The 15,110-nt window shown below is 39.0% G+C and overlaps 2 protein-coding genes across 5 annotated transcripts in view; both read left to right on the top strand.

Moving 5' to 3' along the window:
- The window catches only part of LOC135240900 (lymphocyte function-associated antigen 3-like), a 26,112-nt gene continuing 11,002 nt past the window's right edge, over positions 1 to 15,110 (top strand). Inside the window, exons 1-7 of one of the 3 annotated variants that reach the window (XR_010325824.1) lie at positions 1 to 141; positions 1,357 to 1,647; positions 2,180 to 2,428; positions 3,677 to 3,775; positions 4,021 to 4,101; positions 4,240 to 4,284; positions 4,986 to 5,661. Coding sequence is in view for 2 of the 3 variants with exons in the window: in XM_064310934.1 (XP_064167004.1) it covers positions 81 to 141; positions 1,357 to 1,647; positions 2,180 to 2,428; positions 3,677 to 3,775; positions 4,021 to 4,101; positions 4,240 to 4,284; positions 4,986 to 5,359 (1,200 nt within the window). In the remaining variant the exon portion in view is untranslated. Of the gene's footprint in view, positions 142 to 1,356; positions 1,648 to 2,179; positions 2,429 to 3,676; positions 3,776 to 4,020; positions 4,102 to 4,239; positions 4,285 to 4,985; positions 6,967 to 15,110 lie in introns of those variants that run through there. The other 2 variants (XM_064310934.1, XM_064310935.1) reach the window with 2 other exon arrangements.
- The window catches only part of LOC135240899 (uncharacterized), a 27,541-nt gene continuing 20,499 nt past the window's right edge, over positions 8,069 to 15,110 (top strand). Inside the window, exons 1-6 of one of the 2 annotated variants that reach the window (XM_064310932.1) lie at positions 8,069 to 8,530; positions 9,333 to 9,611; positions 9,855 to 10,097; positions 11,566 to 11,844; positions 12,468 to 12,746; positions 14,117 to 14,401. In XM_064310932.1, the coding sequence (XP_064167002.1) occupies positions 8,449 to 8,530; positions 9,333 to 9,611; positions 9,855 to 10,097; positions 11,566 to 11,844; positions 12,468 to 12,746; positions 14,117 to 14,401 (1,447 nt within the window). In that variant the 5' untranslated portion in view covers positions 8,069 to 8,448. The remainder of the gene's footprint in view (positions 8,531 to 9,332; positions 9,612 to 9,854; positions 10,098 to 11,565; positions 11,845 to 12,467; positions 12,747 to 14,116; positions 14,402 to 15,110) is intronic. The other variant, XR_010325823.1, reaches the window with a different exon arrangement.

Genomic DNA, 15,110 nt, shown 5'->3' on the forward strand with positions numbered 1-15,110 from the left:
ATTGTGTCATTATCTGTTTTGGTTATTGTTTGCCTGCGCGTCACAAGCAAGGCAAATCGAAACCGAATTCCCGCAAAGACATGGCAGGCAAACACTACATTATCACAGCGTTCTCTTTTCTTATAGCTAAATTCACATTTGGTAAGTGTTGGTGAACTTCGCGATTGCTCCTGGACTGTAATAATAACGTATGCAGTGTGATTATGATCCAATACTAAAGTTAGTTACTCGAAGCTAGGGGAAATGTTGCGTGCTTTACGGTGGCTAGACTAGCCTATGTTCTAGGTCATTAGGGTCTTTTTTTGGAATTACGAATTATTTTAAAATTTATTCAATTTAGTCAGTTGTATTTTAATTCGCGTTTCCGTCGCTATTAGGTTACATTACCGCCGTATTATTAGGGTGGTTCGCGCGAATCGCGTTTGTGTTTCATGCAGGGGTATTCGCACGGGATAAACGTATTTCACTCGAATTTACTGGAAATTACTGAAAATGTCAAGGCTCTGCTCTGCGTAACAGTAAAATACGACCCCAAATCACCGAGATGACGATTCACACGGGACTAATATTATTACATGAACTCTGTGTTTGGCGAAATATGGTAGGTAATTTGCGTTATTACAAGTTACTAGAGGTACCCAGGTAATACCAGTCCCGTGCGAATAGGGCTATAGGCTGGATCTTTGGAATAAACATTATATTTCACTTGGAGCTGGCCACACTAGCCTATTTAATGAATGTAGCCAAACGGGAACAATCGTGTCTATTTATGAAGGTAGTCCGAAGTAGCCTCTACAGCTCAGAGAATCGTCCTGTTCAGTAAAAATAGTTCTTTTTCTGAGTCAAATGACCATGTTGACAGGAAATAGGACTATAGGAAAAATGGCGGATAGCTGGCACACCCCACAGCCTGGATGACATCCACGTAGCCTAGTCTATAGCCCAATCGAAAAATGAAACGTAAATAAAAAACCTTATTTTTTAATGGAATAAAAAAATCAGTTCAAACATATTGTGTATTTATTTACTACTCGATATTTCTTCTGAAGTCGCATTCCATCTGCCATTTTTTTATTTCCATTGCCAATTTACTTTTGTAACCCATTGCCTCTGGGCCTGACCAAATAATATTAGGCTACTCTAAATGTGCATGTAATTGCCCGTACAAAAAGTAGTAGCCTACATAAAAGTGTTTTTTAAGTATACCTATGTTTATTTTAAAGTATATTTTAAGTACTTTATAAGTATACTTAAAAGTATTTCCAGAAACTATACTTCAACTAGGTTATACCTTTTATGAGCTACTTCTAAACCTTGCATTTTGCTGTTGAAACAACCCTCTTCATGTCATTGCAGGTGAAGTCACAAGTATTAATTATGGACTTCCAAATGGGAGCATCACACTAAAAGCTAATGTCAGTGGCATTATTGAAGAAATCCTCTGGAAATGGAATGGCCATAAAGTGTTTGAACTTGACCAGATTTCAAGAGATGAGTACGGGCAGTTCATAGGACGAATCGACTTCGACAGCACTACAGGTGACCTGACAATCTCAGGCCTCACAGAAAGTGACAGTGGAATTTACAGAGCTGAAGCACACGTTCAGGGAAAGCTGCAATACTCGCAACATTCTGTGGAAATCATTGGTGGGTATTTGTGGGTGCACTAACATGCCTGGCTGAGTTTGAGAGTGATCTGTGGCCTTTGCTTTTGGAATGCTCTGTAGTAATACGCGGTTTCTATTTCCCAATAAGGAGTGTTTTACTGCATTTTGTGTCGTTTTTACATTTAGCTAGTGATAGTGACCAGGTTTTGTAAAGACGGTGACATACAAATGAACAAAATAAATAAATGAAAATAGGCAAACGTGATTGTTGCACTCTCTCCTTAATATTGAAATTATGGTTCAAAATTCTTTTGAATAGACTTTATATAATGGGTTAGGAATTTATAGCCTATATTGAATTGAAGAATTTAAACCACTGCTTCTTACAACCAAAATTCCTTAACTATTATGCTGCTGCTAGTGCATGTGTTCCCGGGCAGTTAACAAACAGGATGAAGTAAAATAAAGGAAAGTTATCCTCCTGTTCATGCATCAGAATTTGTAGGCCTCACTTCGAAACAGAAGATTCCTCTCTCTTCATGGACTGTGATCGTAATTTTTTCCTCATGCAGATCCTGTGACAGATCCAATAGTAACCTGCCAAAAGAGCGGCAGCATGCTAACGCTGATCTGTGCTTCGGACTTGAGCCCACTGACCGTGTACAGCTGGGAAGGACCCAAAGGGCCGATGTTGTCCTCGGGGTCCGAGCTTCATCTCGAGAGTGCTGAAAATGGGGATTCGGTCTACACCTGCGTGGTGAAGAACCCAGCGAGCGAGAGCAGAGAGGCCTTTGCTCTTCATCGCTGCTTCTCTGCGCAAGGTGATGCCTCCACGTTTCACGGCAATGAGTGGTGTCAGGAAGAGGAAAAAAAAAACGTTGACCATGTTGTGTGGGCTTACTTATGGGCATGTCATCTATAATACCTTTGCTGCCCAACGACCACCCAGCTGGCACAGAACAGTAATGGTTCTAATAGCCCCTTGAAGAGTAGGTTTTTTGTAACATGTTTTCAAAATTCTATGTCAGTGTTCTAGAACTCCACTGCTTTCAATTACCAGTAGTGATTGTTACATCAGCATTCTAATGTTCAGTTAAGAACATTCCAATGACATATTTGTGATCTTACACCTTAAAGGACAAATGTTGATGTGAAGTTCAGGTAATGAGACAGTGTTGCGATAGCATTTTAGGGGCACTGTGAAATCTGTGTGCATTCAGCATGCACTTCATTTGTAAGCAACATTGAAAACTTCATAACTGACATGTGGACCCATTTAATGGGCAACCATTAATATTGAAGCTGTGGTTTTATCATTCTTAAATCTGCTTTGCATCATCACTTAAGGGCCACTACCCATGCACGAAGAGTACATTTAAGGGAAAGATCTGGGGGAATGCCCAGAATACACTTTCATGGTTCTGTGAGCAAATAAAACCAGAAAGTGATTGGCTGGATGGACCAACCACTGGCTTGTATTCAACAATGACTATGTGTCCAACTAGGCACTTAACCTGTGATCATTTTCAATGCTTAATCTCAGGCTCCAGTTTATTACTTATAAAATAGTAAACTAAGAGAAAACTCAGGTCATTATTTCCCCAACAGCCAGAAAATTATTTTCTGATTCCTACCCTCCTCAGATTGGACCATGTGTCTGTCGGTCAAATCTTCATGTTCCCTTTCACGTAGCAGTCCCAGGTGCATACAAACATGCGGTGTTTGTGGTATTTTGTCTATAAAACAGGAGCACTGGGGAGCACATAAGAAACAGAATTCTACATTATGCAGTCCTGCATTTAAAGTGTCCATTAAGCCACAAGATAAATGACAATTGTTTTGTTTTTTCCCCGCTGACTGGCTAGACTGTAAATGCCATGTGCAATAAACATGTTCTCCAAAGGACCAAAACCAAATCTTTCTGTATTGGACCGCAAAGAATGTTTTCAGGATTTATAAAAATGTCGATGTGAATTGTAATTTACTATACACCCAGCTTAACATCAAAGTATTTTTCTTTGTCTCTTTGGGGATGATGATTTAGGTAATACTGTTTTGTTGTTTTTCAGGTTCTATTGTCATTAACCTGGCCATATCTTTTGGTGTTATTTCTGTTGTTTTGGGAGTCCTTATTGGAATTTTGGTCTACTGCAAGAAACGTGATAGAGGTAAGCCAAAGCCTTTGCGTCACAAGTCAGACCACGGGTATAATGGATCAAACACCCTGTGGTCCTTCTGGTGGAATTCAGAGTTGACCGTGGGAATCGTTACTCTTGTTAGAAGTTTATGAGGCAGATTCTCTTGGTTACATTTCTGTCCTCTTTTCATGTTAAATGAAGGAACACAAAGATGTCGTGGGATGTCTTGAGAGTTACAGAAATGTTTTATTATTGATTGGTATGTTTCTTATCAGGTTTAAATGTGCTTTCTTGCATTGCCACAGCGAGTCAACGATTGGTAACGATACATAAGGAAAAGGAGGACACCACAAATGGTAAAAAAAAAAAAATAATAATAATTTAAAGTTTCAAATGTTTACTTGTTTGGCACGGACAATTTGTTGTCAGTTAAAATCACTGTAAATGTGTGACTCCTTACAAATCCATTTTCAATTCATTATGTTCTTTTGTAGAAACACCAGCAGAAATCGATCCCTTTATCGTGGAGGAGAAAGCAGGTTCGTAGGCATTATTTGTATCTGTGAGTGAAACCATGGCCTGGTAAACCTACAACCAGGCGGTAAAGGCAGTGATGCTTTTAAGATGGGGGGAAAAAAGGACCAAGATCCCCGGACATGCTTATTATGCGTTAACCTTTGCTCCTACAGCGGTCTTAAAGAATGTTTCTAACAAAGTAAATACGTTTATCACGCAAAACAATTATCCATACAATGTAAATACAGAATTACATCTTGGTACTGTAAACTTTTATTTTTAAAAAGACAAGACCTTTATCACTATTTTAAAAGTCCACAAAAGAAAAACTCTACATCTGCGTAACTACATACATTGATTATGTAGTTATGTAGATGCAGAAGTATGTGTGAAGCTAGGATTAGTGACTGCTAAACAGTAGGTCTGTAATGGATAATTTTAACAGAAAGCGTTAGTAGCTAAAGAGATATGTGATTGGCAAGGTTATTTCTTCAGAATATATACAGCCATATAAATGAACAATTTAGCAAAACAAAAAAAGCTATGTATGTAGCCTTGGATATGGGTGTATAAAAGGCAAACAAATCATTTTATGTGGACCGAGCATCAACAGATAGTGGTACTCTGAGGAGTTACTCATTGCAAGCCCAGACAACTCAAGCTTCACAGGTCATTTACATCTGATTGCCTCTCATTGTTTTTTTTTTTTTTCTCTCTATACCAGAGCTAGACCATGAGAAAAACAATCTTGAGGAAGGAAATCTGAGGGAACAGGAGGACACTTCAAATTCTGTTCGTACACTTGTATCTCTTCCGGGGCATGGAGGTGACAGTATTGAGCAGGGGGGTGTCAGTAATGAGCAGGGAGTCCTGAACAATGAGGACAATGACCCCCAGGAGGAACCAGCCAGTGGGACAGGGAATGAAGAGGACCCATCTCACACCAGACAGGAATCCCCCAACATAGCAGGAGCACAAGTGGAGGAAATAGTTGAAGATCCGGTGGCCAAATGCCAAGAGGAGAATCTGCCAAATCCCCTATCAGAACCCCCTGGCACCTTTGATGATGCAGAGCCCCTCCCAGGACCCCAGGTATAAGGAGAGGAGAGACCAGAAGGGTGAAAAGTGCACAGGGAGGGAGCGAAGGACTATCTGATGTAGTGTCAGATCATATAAGTGCTTCACACGCAAGCTTGGGGAGTGAGGCAGACAATGTGGAGGACAACCTGAAGGGAGATGCGCAAAATGAATAAGAAACCTCCAAAACTGCCCGTCAAGATTCAGCCTAAAAGCACTAACAATATAATGTGCCATAGCCCCGTCTTAGCCTGGGGTGTCTGTGTGTGTGTGTGTGTGTGTGTGTGAGAGAGAGAGAGAGAGAGAGAGAGGCTTCAGGCAAGGTGAAACACTAAAACACTAGGTTAGTGTTTGAATTAACTTGGACCCCCCCAAAAGAGGTACAAACAACAGGTTGGGGGAGTCGAAACATTTATATATCCTTCTTACCTGTAATCGTAAATATTACAATATATGTCCCATCAGTGGCGTCACTAGGGTTAGTGTCTAGTGACGCCACTGATGGGAAATCCCCGCCGTAATTCGAACAGTGCACTAGGTCAAACACTAGTGACCTCACTATGTTCTGAAAAAGCATAACTAATCACACAGAGTTCCTCCAAGTTGCAGTGTTGACAGTTTATAAGGAGAACATGTCAGAGGCACTACAGGAAACAACCTTCTGCAACACCATGACAGCAATGACGGTACCGAAAATAAAACCGTGGCCGAAGAAGCTATGGAAAGCACCGCTGATGGTGAAGGCACTACCGAAAATAACACTATGACCAAAGCTCCGAAAGGAACACTGCGACAGGAATACACACTAAAGGCAGAAAGTCTTTAAGAAAACCATACAGACAGAAATATTGGGATGTAAAAATGCACTAAATATTCAAAGGGGCAATTCATAAATGCCACGATATTGTTTATAATTATTATTTTATATTGTATTTATTTAGCAGATTCTCTAATCGCAAGTGGCTTAGAGGCGTACCAAGGTGCAATATGCAAGTGCACATACACTGTGTTCTGTGGCACTAGGTGATGACACTATCCTCTTTGGGGGGTCTCAATCACACTGACAAACAGAATCACCTGTATTATATTTGTGGGCCAATACAGAGTTTAATAAAAATGAAAATTATGGTAAAATGACCTTCTCTTCCTTACCGTTCTAAAGCAAGCATGGATGTAACCGCATTTTAAAAAAATATTCTGAGCCTGTGAAAGTGTTTGTGCTTCATCCTGATGTAAATGCAGTCAGTATGTTATAGCATGCGTTCGCATTTTTGGAGGGAAAAAAAAACCCTAATGTGCACAAGACAATGTCCTTGGAGTCGGGACGAGGTATTATGGTTTGTGTGACCTTTCTGTTTCGGTACATTTTGTCAAAACATGATTACAAAAATCTCAATGTTGTGTTTTTCTCAAGGAAGTAAATTACTGTATTGGAGAACTGAAACTTTCTTTGATGTTCCGTTGTATGCTTTGATATATCATGGGAGCATATTATATATATACAAACAGGCAATCAGTGCTTCACTATGAATATTTCTGCCATTAATCAGAAAAACGGGAAAAAGGCAACTGGGACAATTTGGGAAGTCTTTTTAAATAATAATAAAAAAATTGCACCCTAGAAAGAATTTCTGCAAATTTCTGTACATTTATGCAAATCAGGAATTGTATGCAAATAATCTGTTGACCGGCATTTTTTACAAAGCTGGTACATAACCACGTCTCACTACAGGTGGGTTCTTGTGACACTGCCATAATCATTTGAAGCACCTTTCTAATTTAAATGCAACTACACAATGCATGTATTTTTGAAGGCACAACGCTTGTCTGTCCTTTCCAGAGGTATCACACCTGTCAGTCGAGGCATACAGCACGTGAATAGTGGGTTTATGTTCCGTGGTTTATGTTTATGAATAAACTCAGCCAAGGTTGTTCGAGAGCTATAGGCTAGCCGCTAAAGCATAAACATGCACATTAGAGACACGAAAGCACACCCTCATCCAACCTAAGTGGTGAAGTCCTGGAAGTAGGTTTGTACTGCGCATGTCTGCAATGCGAGTGCAAAACATTTGAGTTCCATCTTATACGGTCTATGAGTTCCACATTGACTTGTGAACGCAAAATAAAACTTATTTTGAAATCCATTGATGACAGGATTCATAACGCTGACTGTGAAAATATGCTTAATTTTCTCTGAAAATTACATCAAATCTACATTAAATAAATAATTAGATTATCGTTTACCCCATATAAGGTATAAAGCCACACCAATATTCATTTTTTTAAAATTGTATTTTGGTTATAGCCCCAGGCTTTCTGCGACAGTATTTCAGACTAGCTTAAGATCAAGGCGATGAGGAACATATTACTAGGGAAAATGTATATTATTGAGTGAAGGACACGCATGTATTTTTTAATAGACTAATCAGATTCTGATTATGGCAACACTTTTTATACATGGAGCTAAATATGTACAAATTCAACCATCCTTCTCTTTATTTAAAAGATAACGGCGTATTTATGGTAATATGATCAAAAGAAATAATACGAAAAAACTTCAATCTAATGGTAGCCTACGCTGTGAAATATTTTAAGAGTAGTGATGAGGCCCTCTCCCTCAACCCCCTTTTTTCTTTAAACGTGTTTATGTTGTTTAACATTTATTACGATAATGATACTAGCTAGCTAAATTGTTATAGGCCTACTCGTTCACTCGTTCCGCTGAGGCTATTATGTTCTAAAGCTGTTGCTGAACTGCAAATGAGCCTTGCTTCCTACTTTGGCGTTACAGGACTTGCACCTCCATCTAACACGCATGTCTACGACCCATGAACTTTGGAAATAGCGGCTACGAATTGTGCTTTATGTACTTTTATTTACATGGGAAAATAACTGCAACTTTTACAATTTGTCGTTTTAAGTGTGTTTTATTTTTACGATATCGCTAACTCCCATTTACATTACCTTTTGTTCCACAATTAGACTAACAAAGCAGTAGACGTCGACAAAAAGTAGTTTCAGTTTCGTTTTTGAGAAGAAATTGGGAGGACAAGCAGTTGCTACGGCTAGCGACTTGGATTATTTTATCGATAACAACATCAGTATACAGTATGGACAGAACAGCGATGCTTACCAGTAAACTTAAAGTCGTTTTCTTGTTAAATGTTTTGGCATCATCGATTCTAGCAGCAGGTGAGTTGTACTATAAATGTACAGGAGTCAGCTACGGAAATCAACGGTCACATACTGCTGAGGATAATGTTCAGTGTTCGGCCCTGTTCTTGAAAATATCTAGGCCTAAACAACCACTAGCGACAAATGGCACGTGTACGTTACGAGGCTCAGAAATTTGGTTGTATTTGTAGGCTATTATATCTTACCCGACTGTGGCATAACAGTTTGCTGTGTACACGAAAGAATTAATACCTTTGACAAGTGATTGATCTTTCATTAATGAAAAGTGCTAGCCTACATCTGTTTGTCATATTTCAGCATACCAATGTGTCTGGCCCCCTGTGTATGAAAGGGAGTATGGCTTGTGATACAGAACAAAATATGACAACAAAATGTAAACTAATCTCATCTAAAATAGAGTTGTATATACATGTTTATCCTCTTGATTGTTGATACAATTAGCCAGTGACTTCAGCACACGTCACCATTGTGTGTGTTTTGATTGTAAAATTATAATTACTTGAGGCAATTCCCACACATTTATTGGAATCTTGATAGTTGGCCTATTAATTAATCTCTGTGCTTAAGTGAATTAGTTTGTGGATGTGTATGCAACGACAATTCTGCGCACACAATGAGGAAAAGTGTTGTAATGGCATCCTGTGTGTTAAGATTTGCCACGTAAAGTTTGATGCTGCTTGTTTCCATCCTTGCTGTTTAAGTGAGGCGCTTCACCTTTAAATACAAGAAAGTGCTACAAATGTACATTGTCCTGTAACAGAAATGCTTTTGCATGACGTGTACACAACCCCTTCCTTAGGTGATGAAGTATATGGAAAGGATGGAGGAGAAATCACATTAACCCCAGGCCCATTCACTGGCTCACTCAACCGCATCGTTTGGAAACATGGGGGTGACAAAGCAATCGAGTGGGAGGGCGGGCAAACTGATGCTTATCGTGAGTTCAAAGGTTCCACATCTCTGGACACAAAAACAGGAGAAATGACGATCACAAAATTAGATCCAAGGTTTAATGGAGTTTATTCATCCGATGTAAATGGCAATCGAGCTACAAAAAAATGGAAGCTGACGGTACTCGGTAAGTAAACCTGTCTCTTCTGTACCCCTGTATCGTCATCGTAATCATATTTAACATAAACTCATTGAATCAAGTATTCAGACAGACGAGTATTTCTTTCCATTGATGAATGCAGTAGTCATACACTGAATATTCACATGCTCAGATCGGCAGCCTTCTACAGATTAGCGCTATGAAAGGTAATGGAGTGTAGACAGTCGCTTAGATTATCTATGATACAGCTGTTCTTTGCTTGATCAACAGATCCTGTTTCCAAACCAATCATTGTTGAGAACTGCAATGAATCCATGTGCGTATTGTCCTGTGAGAATAAGGCCACCGTTAAAGTTCAGTATGCTTGGAGAAAGGGTGAAGAAGAATTGCAGAAGTACGATAGAACCTTGGTACTTGAGAAGTCTGATGACACGGTTGGAAAAGCTTACATATGTAACTGCAGAAACCCTGTGAGCTTTGCTGTGAGTGACCCAGTCGTCCCATTTCCCCGAGGTAAGCAGATGGAGTAAAGTGCTATTTTCCCAACATTTTACCTTTAGAGAGTTATGCTGTGCAGTAATACATATGTGCAGCCATAAAGGTGGTGCAGGGCAATGGGATTTGTTTATATGCATTTATACAGATTAATATAATTTGTTTTGTTGATATAAATCATTGTGATTAAGCAATCATTTACAGTTAATGAGAATTGTATCCATAACACTGTTTAAAACTCAGAGTTGTATTCATAAAATGAATTGTTGCGTATAATTTCTATTGCCTTTAGAAACTCCAGATGGACTATAGGTATAAGGAGAGGAGAGACCAGAAGGGTGGAAAGTGCACAGGGAGGGAGCGATGGACTATCTGATGTAGTGTCAGATCATATAAGTGCTTCACACGCAAGCTTGGGGAGTGAGGCAGACAATATGGAGGACTAAACAACCACTAACGACAAATGGCACGTGTACGTTATGTGTGTGCGGATTTGCACGTTATTGTAGAATTTAAAACTATATACGGCCGAATTTAAAGTAATGCGGTTAGCTATAACTATGTAGCTAGCAAGGCTAGCTAACTTAGACCGACGATAGCTTTGACTACAAAGGGGCAAACTCCCTTTTGTCATGACAACAAGGCAGCATATGTGGAAATATAGCAGTAACTGGGCAAATGGAAGCTATGAATATTGTTGTCTCATTTAACGAATTATCATTAAAGGTTAAGGTCTAGCCTACATAAATCTTCGCACGCCTTAACTTCTGAGCTACAACGTAGTACGGTCATCTTACTGGCTTGGAGAAAGAGGCTCAGAAATTTGGTTGTATTTGTAGGCTATTATATCTTACCCGACTGTGGCATAACAGTTTGCTGTGTACACGAAAGAATTAATACCTTTGACAAGTGATTGATCTTTCATTAATGAAAAGTGCTAGCCTACATCTGTTTGTCATATTTCAGCATACCAATGTGTCTGTCCCCCTGTGTATGAAAGGGAGTATGGCTTGTGATACAGAACAAAATTCAGAGAAATATGACAATAAAATGTAAACTAATCTCATCTAAAATAGAGTTGTATATACATGTTTATCCTCTGGATTGTTGATACAATTAGCCAGTGACTTCAGCACACGTCACCATTGTGTGTGTTTTGATTGTAAAATTATAATTACTTGAGGCAATTCCCACACATCATTTATTGGAATCTTGATAGTTGGCCTATTAATGAATCTCTGTGCTTAAGTGAGTTAGTTTGTGGATGTGTATGCAACGACAATTCTGCGCACACAATGAGGAAAAGTGTTGTAATGGCATCCTGTGTGTTAAGATTTGACACGTAAAGTTTGATGCTGCTTGTTCCCATCCTTGCTGTTTAAGTGAGGCGCTTCACCTTTAAATACAAGAAAGTGCTACAAACGTACACATATATGTCCTGTAACAGAAATGCTTTTGCATGACATGTACACAACCCCTTCTTTAGGTGATGAAGTATATGGAAAGCATGGAGGAGAAATCACATTAACCCCAGGCCCATTCACTGGCTCACTCAAACGCATCGTTTGGAAACATGGGGATGACAAAGCAATCGAGTGGGAGGGCGGGCAAACTGACGCTTATCGCCAGTTCAAAGGTTCCACATCTCTGAACGAAACAACAGGAGAAATGAGGATCACAAATTTAGATTCAAGGTTTAATGGAGTTTATTCATCCGATGTAAATGGCATTCAAGCTACAAAAAAATGGAAGCTGACGGTACTCGGTAAGTAAAGCTGTCTCTTCTGTACCCCTGTATCGTCATCGTAATCATATTTAACATAAACTCATTGAATCAAAAGTGCTAGCCTACATCTGTTTGTCATATTTCAGCATACCAATGTGTCTGTCCCCCTGTGTATGAAAGGGAGTATGGATTGTGATACAGAACAAAATTCAGAGAAATATGACAATAAAATGTAAACTAATCTCATCTAAAATAGAGTTGTATATACATGTTTATCCTCTGGATTGTTGATACAATTAGCCAGTGACTTCTGCACACGTCACCATTGTGTGTTTTGATTGTAAAAATATAATTACTTGAGGCAATTCCCACACATCATTTATTGGAATCTTGATAGTTGGCCTATTAATGAATCTCTGTGCTTAAGTGAGTTAGTTTGTGGATGTGTATGCAACGACAATTCTGCGCACACAATGAGGAAAAGTGTTGTAATGGCATCCTGTGTGTTAAGATTTGCCATGTAAAGTTTGATGCTGCTTGTTTCCATCCTTGCTGCTTAAGTGAGGCGCTTCACCTTTAAATACAAGAAAGTGCTACAAACGTACACACACGTCCTGTAACAGAAATGCTTTTGCATGACGTGTACACAACCCCTTCCTTAGGTGATGAAGTATATGGAAAGCATGGAGGAGAAATCACATTAACCCCAGACCCATTCTCTGGCCCACTCGAACGCATCGTTTGGAAACGTGGGGGTGACAAAGCAATCGAGTGGGAGGGCGGGCTACCTGAAGCTTATCGCCAGTTCAAAGGTTCCACATTTCTGGACACAGAAACAGGAGAAATGACGATCACAAAATTAGATTCAACATTTAATGGAGTTTATTCATCCGATGTAAATGGCATTCAAGCTACAAAAAAATGGAAGCTGACGGTACTCGGTAAGTAAACCTGTCTCTTCTGTACCCCTGTATCGTCATCGTAATCATATTTAACGTAAACTCATTGAATCAAGTATTCAGACAGACTAGTATTTCTTTCCATTGATGAATGCAGTAGTCATACACTGAATATTCACATGCTCAGATCGGCAGCCTTCTACAGATTAGCTCTATGAAAGGTAATGGAGTGTAGACAGTCGCTTAGATTATCTATGATACAGCTGCTCTTTGCTTGATCTAATTCTGATTTTGGCAACATATTTTATACATGGAGCTAAATATGTACAAATTCAACCATCCTTCTCTTTATTTAAAATATAACAGTGTATTTATGGTAATATGATCAAAAGAAATAATACAGGAAAACTTTAATCTAATGGTACGCTGTGAAATATTTTAAGAGTAGTGATGAGGCCCTCTCCCTCAACCCCCTTTTTTTCTTTAAACGTGTTTATGTTGTTTAACATTTATTACGATAATGATACTAGCTAGCTAAATTGTTATAGGCCTACTCGTTCACTCGTTCCGCTGAGGCTATTATGTTCTAAAGCTGTTGCTGAACTGCAAATGAGCCTTGCTTCCTACTTTGGCGTTACAGGACTTGCACCTCCATCTAACACGCATGTCTACGACCCATGAACTTTGGAAACAGCGGCTACGAATTGTGCTTTATGTACTTTTATTTACATGGGAAAATAACTGAAACTTTTACAATTTGTCGTTTTAAGTGTGTTTTATTTTTATATTTTATTTTTCAAAATAAATAATAGGCTATAACAAATTTAATACCTTTGACAAAGTGATTGATCTTTCATTAATGAAAAGTGCTAGCCTACATCTGTTTGTCATTTCAGCATACCAATGTGTCTGCCCCCCTGTGTATGAAAGGGAGTATGGCTTGTGATACAGAACAAAATTCAGAGAAATCTGACAAGAAAATGTAAACTAATCTCATCTAAAATAGAGTTGTATATACATGTTTATCCTCTGGATTGTTGATACAATTAGCCAGTGACTTCTGCACACGTCACCATTGTGTGTTTTGATTGTAAAAATATAATTACTTGAGGCAATTCCTACACATCATTTATTGGAATCTTGATAGTTGGCCTATTAATGAATCTCTGTGCTTAAGTGAATTAGTTTGTGGATGTGTATGCAATAACAATTCTGCTCACACAATGAGGAAAAGTTTTGTAATGGCATCCTGTGTGTTAAGATTTGAAACGTAAAGTTTGATGTTGCTTGTTTCCATCCTTGCTGTTTAAGTGAGGCGCTTCACCTTTAAATACAAGAAAGTGCTACAAACGTACACACACGTCCTGTAACAGAAATGCTTTTGCATGACGTGTACACAACCCCTTCCTTAGGTGATGAAGTAGGCCTATATGGAAAGCATGGAGGAGAAATCACATTAACCCCAGGCCCATTCACTGGCTCACTCAAACGCATCGTTTGGAAACATGGGGATGACAAAGCAATCGAGTGGGAGGGCGGGCAAACTGACGCTTATCACCAGTTCAAAGGTTCCACATCTCTGAACGAAACAACAGGAGAAATGAGGATCACAAATTTAGATTCAAGGTTTAATGGAGTTTATTCATCCGATGTAAATGGCGTTCAAGCTACAATAAAATGGAAGCTGACGGTACTCGGTAAGTAAACCTGTCTCTTCTGTACCCCTGTATCGTCATCGTAATCATATTTAACAAACTCATTGAATCAAGCATTCAGACAGACAAGTATTTCTTTCCATTGATGAATGCAGTAGTCATACACTGAATATTCACATGCTCAGATCGGCAGCCTTCTACAGATTAGCTCTATGAAAGGTAATGGAGTGTAGACAGTCGCTTAGATTATCTATGATACAGCTGCTCTTTGCTTGATCAACAGATCCTGTTTCCAAACCAAGCATTGTTGAGAACTGCAATGAATCCATGTGCGTATTGTCCTGTGAGAATACTGCCACCGTTGAAGTTCAATGTGCTTGGAGAAATGATGAAGAAGAATTGCGGCAGTCCGATGGAACCTTGAAACTTGAGAAGACTGATGACACGGTTGGAAAAGCTTACATATGTAACTGCAGCAACCCTGTGAGCTCTGCTGTGAGTGACCCATTCGTCCCATTTCGCCCAGGTAAGCAGATGGAGTAAAGTGCTATTTTCCCAACATTTTACCTTCATGCTGTGCAGTAATACATATGTGCAGCCATAAAGGTGGTGCAGGACAATGGGATTTGTTTATATGCATTTATACAGATTAATATAATTTGTTTTGTTGATATAAATCATTATGATTAAGCAATCATTTACAGTTAATGAGAATTGTATCCATAACACTGTTTAAAACTCAGAGTTGTAT

This window comes from Anguilla rostrata, chromosome 15, assembly GCF_018555375.3.
Source record: "Anguilla rostrata isolate EN2019 chromosome 15, ASM1855537v3, whole genome shotgun sequence".
NCBI lineage: Eukaryota > Metazoa > Chordata > Actinopteri > Anguilliformes > Anguillidae > Anguilla > Anguilla rostrata.